The 8,598-nt window shown below is 51.7% G+C and overlaps 1 protein-coding gene across 1 annotated transcript in view; it reads right to left on the bottom strand.

The window, feature by feature from the left end:
• LOC117640428 (ATP-dependent DNA helicase RRM3-like) overlaps nt 1-5,546 on the bottom strand; it is a 7,428-nt gene extending 1,882 nt beyond the window's left edge. The window contains exons 1-2 of the mRNA XM_034376933.1: nt 4,852-5,546; nt 5-1,049 (exon numbers count right to left, since the gene is read on the bottom strand). Coding sequence (XP_034232824.1) covers nt 5-1,049; nt 4,852-5,412 — 1,606 coding nt within the window. The 5' untranslated portion in view covers nt 5,413-5,546. The remainder of the gene's footprint in view (nt 1-4; nt 1,050-4,851) is intronic.
• Between the last annotated feature and the right edge of the window lie 3,052 nt (nt 5,547-8,598).

Below are 8,598 nucleotides of genomic sequence, written 5' to 3'. Positions count from 1 at the left end.
CGGCGGTAGATGATGTCCACCACGGTGCCCAGTGCGCCGTTGACGAGACCCGCCTTCAGCCACAGGTTGCTGCGCAGCATGACGCGCGCGCCCTTGGACAAGTAGAGCACCCTGTCCAGGCCCCCGGCCGCGTCCGTGGTCCCGTTGGCGGCGCCCGGGCCGTGGTGCCTGGCGGGGATACGGGCAACAGGGGTCTGCAGGTCCACGAGCCTCTTTATGTTGTGCTCCATCACCTCGACGCGCGTCCAGTAGATGTGCAGAGCATCACGGAAGGCCTCCCGCTCGGCCACAGGCACGTTGAGCAGGAACCGCTCACTGAGGCGAGCAAAGTCCGCGTTCGTGGTGTTCCCAACACTGAGGCGGTCCAGAAACTCGCGGAGCGTGTCGTCAGCTTGCCGCTGAGACACCGGCAGGATGACGGACTTCTGGAAGGAGGCGAACGCCATCCTTCCCCGCGTCACCTCGGGCGACACAGGCTGGCGCGCAGCACGGTTGTGCCACGGTGCTGGCAGTGGTGGGTACAGCACTGGATCCCCCACCGGCGGCAGCTGGCGAATGTCACCTACAAGATAGACAAAACAGCCGCCAAACGGGTCGTCACAGTCAGGCTTGCCGTCCCGGCAGCGCCTCTCCATGTAGCCCAGCAACTTGCTGCCCACCATGGAGTACTCGTCCACGATCAGGAACCGGACAGGGGCCATGGCGTCCTGGAACTTGCGCAACGCCTCGGCGTTCATCTCGGGGTAGTCCCCGACTTGGACGGGAATCTTGAGACACGAATTGATGGTCTCCCCGCCAATGTTCAAAGCAGCCACACCGGTGTAGGCCATGAGCTTGACTGCCTCCAGCCCGAAGGCCTCGACAATCATCGCCATCATTTTGTCAATGACGGTGCTCTTGCCAGACCCTGCTTTACCTTGAATGATGACCCGCTTGGGCACGGGGCGCGCATTGGGGTCAGGGTGCAGGACAGAGTCTATCTGGGACTGCAGCAGGTTCAGCACGGTCTGCTGCTCCGCGGAGTACACGATGTCGGGCAGCACACGTTCCCGCCACAGTGTAATGAAAGATCGAAAAGTGGGAAAAAAATATTTTATTGTTCTAACTGACTTAACTTAATGCAGAAAGACGCATTCTGGTAGGAAAAGTGCCACAGGACCATCCAAGCGTCACAGAGACGCCATTTTTGAGAAAAATGGGGTAAAAACGCCGTATTTTCAGTTCTTGACACCCATGGCTTCTGCTGTTTTGCGAATCCGCAACTTTTCTCGACGCCAACTTGTTAAGGGGTACTAGGACAAGACTTGAGAACGTTTGTAGCATTGAACTAGGTGGGGAACTCGAGATATTTCGCCTCAAAGTTTACAAATATCAGAAAAATCTACCAAAAATGCCGTTTTTGAACATTTTTGAAGCCCTGGCTTGGGCTCAATGGTGAATCCGCAACTTTTCTCGACGCCAGCTAGTAAAGGGGTACTAGAACAACACTTAAGATCATTTGGAGCATTGATCTCGGTGGGGAACTCGAGATATTTTGCCTCAAAGTTAACAAATTTCCTAAAAATCTACCAAAAATGCCATTTTCTGACCTGTTTGAAGGCTTGTCGTCGGCTGTCGCGAATCCGCAACTTTTCTCTACGCCAAATAGTAAAGGGGTACTAGGACAACACTTGATAACATTCAGGGCATTGAGCTAGGTGGGGAACTCGAGATATTACGCCTCAAAGTTAAATTTTTTCTAAAAACCTGCTATTTTCTGACCTTTTTGTAGCCCTGGCTTCGGCTCTAAGGTGAATCCGCAACTTTTCTCGACGCTCACTAGTTAAGGGCTACTACGACAAGACTCTAGATCATTTGGGAGCATTGAGCAAGGTGAGGAACTCGAGATATTTCGCCTAGAGCAGTAGTCAAGCCTACAAAAAGGTCAGACACTGGCATTTTTGGTAGATTTTTTTAGACACTGGTTAACTTTGAGGCGAAATCTCTCGAGTTCCGCACCTAGCACAATGCTCCAAATGATCTCAAGTGTTGTTCCAGTACCCTTAAACTAGTTGGCGTCGAAAAAAGTTGCGGATTCGCCATAGGGCCGAAGCCAGGGCTTCCAAAAGGTCAGAAAATGGCATTTTTGGTAGGTTTTTAAAACATTTTTAAACTTTGAGGCGAAATATCCTGAGTTCCCCACCTAAATCAATGCTCTAACTGATCTCAAGTGTTCTTCTAGTACCCCTCAACTACTTGGCGTCGAGAAAAGTTGCGGATTCATCATTGAGCCGAAGTCAGGGCTTCAAAAAGGTCAGAAAATTGCATTTTTGGTAAGTTTTTTGAAACTTTTTAAACTTCGAGGCAAAATATCTCAAGTTCCCCTCCTAGTTCAATGCTCAAAATGATCTCAAGTGTTGTTCTAGTACCCCTCATCATGTAAGCGTCAAGAAAAGTTGCGGATTCGCCATAGAGCCGAAGCCAGGGCTTCAAAAAGGTCAGAAAATGGCATTTTTGGTAGGTTTTAGAAAATTTTGAAACTTTGAGGCGAAATATCTCGAGTTCCCCACCTAGCTCAATGCTCCAAACGATCTCAACTGTTGTTCTAGTACCCCTCAACTACTTGGCGTCGAGAAAAGTAGCGGATTCACCACTGAGCCAAAGCCAGGGCTTCAAAAATGTTCAAAAACGGCATTTTTGGTAGATTTTTAGGACATTTGTAAACTTTGAGGCGAAATATCTCGAGTTCCCCACCTAGCTCAATGCTCCAAACCTTATCAAGTGTTGTCCTAGTACCCCTCATCATGTAAGCGTCAAGAAAAGTTGCGGATTCGCCATAGAGCCGAAGCCAGGGCTTCAAAAAAGTCAAAAAAATGGCAGTTTTGGAAGATTTTTAGGAAATTTGGAAAACTTTGAGGCGAAATATCTCGAGTTCCCCACGTAGCTCAATGCTCTTAATGCTATTAACTGTTGTCCTAGTACCCCGTAACTAGTTAGCGTCGAGAAAAGTTGCGGATTCGCCATAGAGCCGAAGCCAGGGCTTCAAAAAGGTCAGAAAATGGCATTTTTGGTAGGTTTTAGAAAATTTTGAAACTTTGAGGCGAAATATCTCGAGTTCCCCACCTAGCTCAATGCTCCAAATGATCTCAACTGTTGTTCTAGTACCCCTCAACTACTTGGCGTCGAGAAAAGTTGCGGATTCACCATTGAGCCCAAGCCAGGGCTTCAAAAATGTTCGAAAACGGCATTTTTGGTAGATTTTTGGGACATTTGTAAACTTTGAGGCGAAATACCTCGAGTTCCCCACCTAGCTCAATGCTCCAAACGTTATCAAGTGTTGTCCTAGTACCCCTTTACTGGTTGGCGTCGAGAAAAGTTGCGGATTCGCCATAGAGCCGAAGCCAAGCTTTCAAAACGGTCAGAAAATGGCATTTTTGGTAGATTTTTTGGACATTTGTAAACTTTGAGGCGAAATATCTCGACTTCCCCACCTAGCTCAATGCTCCAAATGTTCCTTAGTCTTGTCCTAGTACCCCTTAACTAGTTGGCGTCGAGAAAGGTTGCGGATTCACCATAGAGCCGAAGCCAGGGTTTCAAAAAAGTCAAAAAATGGCAGTTTTGGAAGATTTTTAGGAAATTTGGAAAACTTTGAGGCGAAATATCTCGAGTTCTCCACCTAGCTCAATGCTCTTAATGCTATTAACTGTTGTCCTAGTACCCCGTAACTAGTTAGCGTCGAGAAAAGTTGCGGATTCGCCATAGAGCCGAAGCCAGGGCTTCAAAAAGGTCAGAAAATGGCATTTTTGGTAGGTTTTAGAAAATTTTGAAACTTTGAGGCGAAATATCTCGAGTTCCCCACCTAGCTCAATGCTCCAAATGATCTCAACTGTTGTTCTAGTACCCCTCAACTACTTGGCGTCGAGAAAAGTTGCGGATTCACCATTGAGCCCAAGCCAGGGCTTCAAAAATGTTCGAAAACGGCATTTTTGGTAGATTTTTGGGACATTTGTAAACTTTGAGGCGAAATACCTCGAGTTCCCCACCTAGCTCAATGCTCCAAACGTTATCAAGTGTTGTCCTAGTACCCCTTTACTGGTTGGCGTCGAGAAAAGTTGCGGATTCGCCATAGAGCCGAAGCCAAGCTTTCAAAACGGTCAGAAAATGGCATTTTTGGTAGATTTTTTGGACATTTGTAAACTTTGAGGCGAAATATCTCGACTTCCCCACCTAGCTCAATGCTCCAAATGTTCCTTAGTCTTGTCCTAGTACCCCTTAACTAGTTGGCGTCGAGAAAGGTTGCGGATTCACCATAGAGCCGAAGCCAGGGTTTCAAAAAGTCAAAAAATGGCAGTTTTGGAAGATTTTTAGGAAATTTGTAAACTTTGAGGTGAAATATCTCGAGTTCCCCACCTAGCTCAATGCTCTTAATGCTATAAAGTGTTGTCCTAGTACTCCTTTTCTAGTTGGCGTGGAGAAAAGTTGCGGATTCACCATAGAGCCGAAGCCAAGCCTTTAAAAGTGTCAGTAAATGGCATTTTTGGTAGATTTTTCAAATATTTGTTAACTTTGAGGCGAAATATCTCGAGTTCCCCACCTAGTTCAACGCTCCAAATGTTATCAAGTTTTGTCCTAGTACCTCTTAACTAGTTGGCGTCGAGAAAAGTTGCGGATACGCTAAACAGCAGAAGCCATGGGTGTCAAGAACTAAAAATACGGCATTTTTACCACTTTTTTCTCAAAAATGGCGTCTCTGTGACGCTTGGATGGTCCTGTGGCACTTTTCCTACCAGAATGCGTCTTTCTGCATTAAGTTAAGTCAGTTAGAACAATAAAATATTTTTTTCCCACTTTTCGATCTTTCATTACACTGTGCCGCGGCGCCTCGACGTGTTCAGCCTTGCTGTCTGCAACAAAAGTCCGCAGCTTGGCGATGTCGCCGTAAGCGTCCGAGGACGCGTGCCAGTCGTAACTTAAATCGACTTCACGGCGGCCAAGTTCAACTTGCTCGACCCGGCCGTGGGCACCCATCCTGGCGGCCACCATCCACTCCTCGAGGCCGTCGTCCTCCTCACCCTCAAAGACAGGGTCCTCAAACTGGGCGCGTTCGGCAGCCTCCTCGGCCCTCAACTCGGCCGCCGCAGCCGCGGCAAGGGCGTGGATGTCACGATCACGCCTGGGCGCCAGGTTGTTGGCCTGGAACGCCTCCTTCCAGGTGGCAAAGCCGCCCTTGGCCTCCTCCTCGGTGCGCCACGGCACCTGCAGAAGGACCTCAACGCGGTAGAACTCCTCGTTCTGCTCGTCGTTGGGCGTGAGCTTGGGACGCGGGAACACGCGCACAACGGCCTCACGGCGGTTGGTGCTCCACCTGTTGTCGCGCCGGTTGGCGGGCGGGCCGCGTGTGAGAGCTACCTGCAAGAGGGACATGTTGGCCATGGCGGCGGGCCGCTCAGTGTACCTCTCGACGAAGGCCCCGAACGTCTCAGCGCCGTCGTGGTCCGCTGCGACGCCCAGGTCGTCGTCGCCCTCCGCAGCGCCGCCCTCTGCATCGCCACCCTCTGCAGCGTCGCCTTCCGGGTCCGGGTCGTCGACATCCCGGGGCTCGGCGGCACCGGCTGCACCCGCGGCACCCGCGGCGCCGTCCTGGGCGCCCTCGCCGGCGGCACCTTGGACACCAGCGGCACCAGCGGCGCCGTCCTCGGCGCGCTCGCCGTCCCTCCGCAGCTCCACCCACCTGCTCTTCCGCAAATCCACAATCACGAACTTGCGGGAGCAAACGTGGAGGGGCCGGCCGGAAAGGATGTGGCAGACTTCCTGGGCGGAGTAGTCTCTCTCTGAAACAGTCTTCATCAAAAGCTTTTGAACGACAGAGAGTGCAGAGTCCTCGTCGGGGATGTTCGCAAGGACTGCGGCGGCCAGCTCTGCGCACGTCTGCGAGCGTGCCTCGCCCTTGCTGACGTACTTGGCGCAGTACCTAAGCACAAAACCCAGAGAGAGAATGGGAGTAGCGTCCATGTTCGCTCTCCACAGCTGAATGACCCATCTCATGTACTTGTTGAGGAACGGGTCGTTCCTCTTCGTAAGCAGTTCAAACTGCCCTTGATCGTTCTGCAACAACCTAGAAACTGCCTCAATGTCAATGGGAAACTTGAAGCGACAATGCATCTGCCCAGTGGTCTTGTCCTTCCTCTGACAATACCCTGCATTGCACTTGTGTCGCTGCACCTTGTTCAGCAGCTCGATGAGATCCCGGTCCAAATCCTCGGCGTCGATCTCACCCAGTCGCACCCTGCAGGGGTGCACGTCGGCGGGGGGCGCGTCCATGTTGGGGTTGATGGTGGACATCAGCCCGTCAAAGTAGGCTATGACCTCGGCGCGCTCCGCCTCGGTCATGGTGGCCAGGTCATTGACGTTGGGACTTCCCCGGAGCCAAACGAGCATGTGCACGTGGGGCGAGCCACGGTGCTGGTACTCGAACCGGTACCAGTAGTCCTCGACGTCCTCCTTTAACTTAAAAGTCACCTCAATAAACAGTTTAGCCCTTTCCGAAAAAAATGCATCTGCTATGTGAGGATTCTCATTAAGGAGTTGCTGGCGGCGTGCGTCCGTCATGGTTTCGAAAGGCTCATTAGGCGCCAAGATACGAAACAAATCGGGCCAGTGCAAGTCAGCCGCACTCATCGACATGAACAGTGTAGGTGGCTTTTTCTTTTGCTCCACAAAATCCAACAACTCCCCGGTCCGGGCATGCCAGAAGGGCCGGGTGCCCTTGAGCTTGGACCCGTAGAACATGGCGTTCTTCAGGAAGTTCGGGTTCCGTTGTATGGCCGCCCGCAGATCTGCAGCACTCATGTTGCGATACTGCGGATTGTTCTTAATGAACACACGACCATTTGTAAGAGAAGACCAACGCATCATTGAGTTCAAGGCAAAAAACCTGAAAGTTGGGTGTTTGGCAAAACGCCCATCTCCATACTCAATGAGGTATCTAAAATACTCAGCCGTGTTGATCTTGTGCCTCCTTCCCTGCCGCAAGTCTGCCGCCCCGTGCGGGAACAGCGTCGGAAAGGCCGTGCTGATGAGTCCCTCAGTGAACTCGCTCACGGCGGCTCCACCAATGGCTGGCCAGGGGACGAAGCGCTGGCCCTGCCCCTCGACGGCGACCTGCACCTGGGCGTCCTGCCGCGGAGGCTGTAACACAGGAACACCAGTAGTGTGGATCCCGGTCGGCTCGGCCTCCGCCTCGGCGGGCACAGCCTCCACGGGCACGCCCTGCTCGGCCTCGGCGGGCACAGCCTGCTGGGCACCGGGAGGCACGACCACCACCGGCACGGCCTGCTGGGCCCCGGCGGGCGCGACCGGCACCGGCACGGCGGGCGCGACCACCACCGGCACGGCCTGCTGGGCCTCGGCGGGCGTGACCGGCACTGGAACCGGCACGGCCTGCTGGGCCTGCTGGCCAGGTGGCGGTGGCGGTGGCGCGTCGGGGACCTCTGGCCTAGCTACCTCTGGCTGCGGCTGCGGGGCATCAAAGCCCCGGACCTGGTTGAATGGCTTATTCAGTTAACGAGTCCGACATCCCACCGACTTGGGACCGACCTGGGACCGACTTTGCGCCGACTTTCGGCCCCCTCTCGTGGGAATGGCAATGGAGGGGGCAATCAGGTTGTACCAACCAAAAAAGATGAAAACTGGTTTTATAAACTCAAAGTAATGGGCATTTATGGTTTTTGAACTAGAGAGCGACTTTTCAAAAAATCAAACTAAGTCAAAGGGTGCAAGCACACGAAACGAAGATTGCGAAAACACGAAATCCAGCGAGTGCATACTTTGATTTGTTGTGTTGGCGTTATAGGCAGACAACTGACAGTCGAACAGTCTTATTTCGCGGGCCTTGAGGCATGGTTTGGTGGGTCTGGTACGCCGGGATTTAGAAGAATTGCGAATTACGATGTCTGACATTATAGACTATTCTATCTACGACGAAGACACGGATGGTTTTTTCACCGTGAAAGTTACACAGTCAAAAGCAGGTGAACTTTTTCAAGGTGAGTTGATCTCTGATAGCAACTTGATCGCCGGGCCCAGTGAACCTGTCGTCTAACGCCATTCATGTGGATTTTTCTCATTTTCAGATGGTTTAAAGACTGCTCGGTTTATTGCCTCCCTAAAGGCCCAGGGTTATGAGTCCATTCCGGCCAGCCAGTTCAGGCAAGGTTAGTCGTACAGCCTGCTGTCGAAAGTCATTTTTCGGTGGATCCCTTGCTTGTGGACCAACTCCCAGTCGCCTTGCCTTTTTTATTTTGAGTCTACATTCCCTTACGTCCATTCTGAGAAGCTATAATTTTTTCAGTTTTGCAATCCCTATTTTTGTTTACTATATTGTTTCATTGTAGGTCATGGAGCGATACCCACAAAAGGGAAGAAAAAACCCTTCCGATGGTCTGTTGCTGAAACCAGCAAGCTGCTTCAACTCTGTGCATTCATACGGCCCTCGTTGAGACAGAAGAAAGTACCATTGGAGGTTTACAACAACCTAGCAGAGAAGCTGAAGCCTTTCATGAGTAATGACCACAAATTAGAGCCTGCTACTGGTGTGCAGTGCAGGGAGAGAATCCGCAC

Source organism: Thrips palmi, unplaced genomic scaffold, assembly GCF_012932325.1.
Source record: "Thrips palmi isolate BJ-2018 unplaced genomic scaffold, TpBJ-2018v1 HiC_scaffold_12, whole genome shotgun sequence".
NCBI lineage: Eukaryota > Metazoa > Arthropoda > Insecta > Thysanoptera > Thripidae > Thrips > Thrips palmi.
This window is presented reverse-complemented; position numbering and strand designations above follow the sequence as displayed.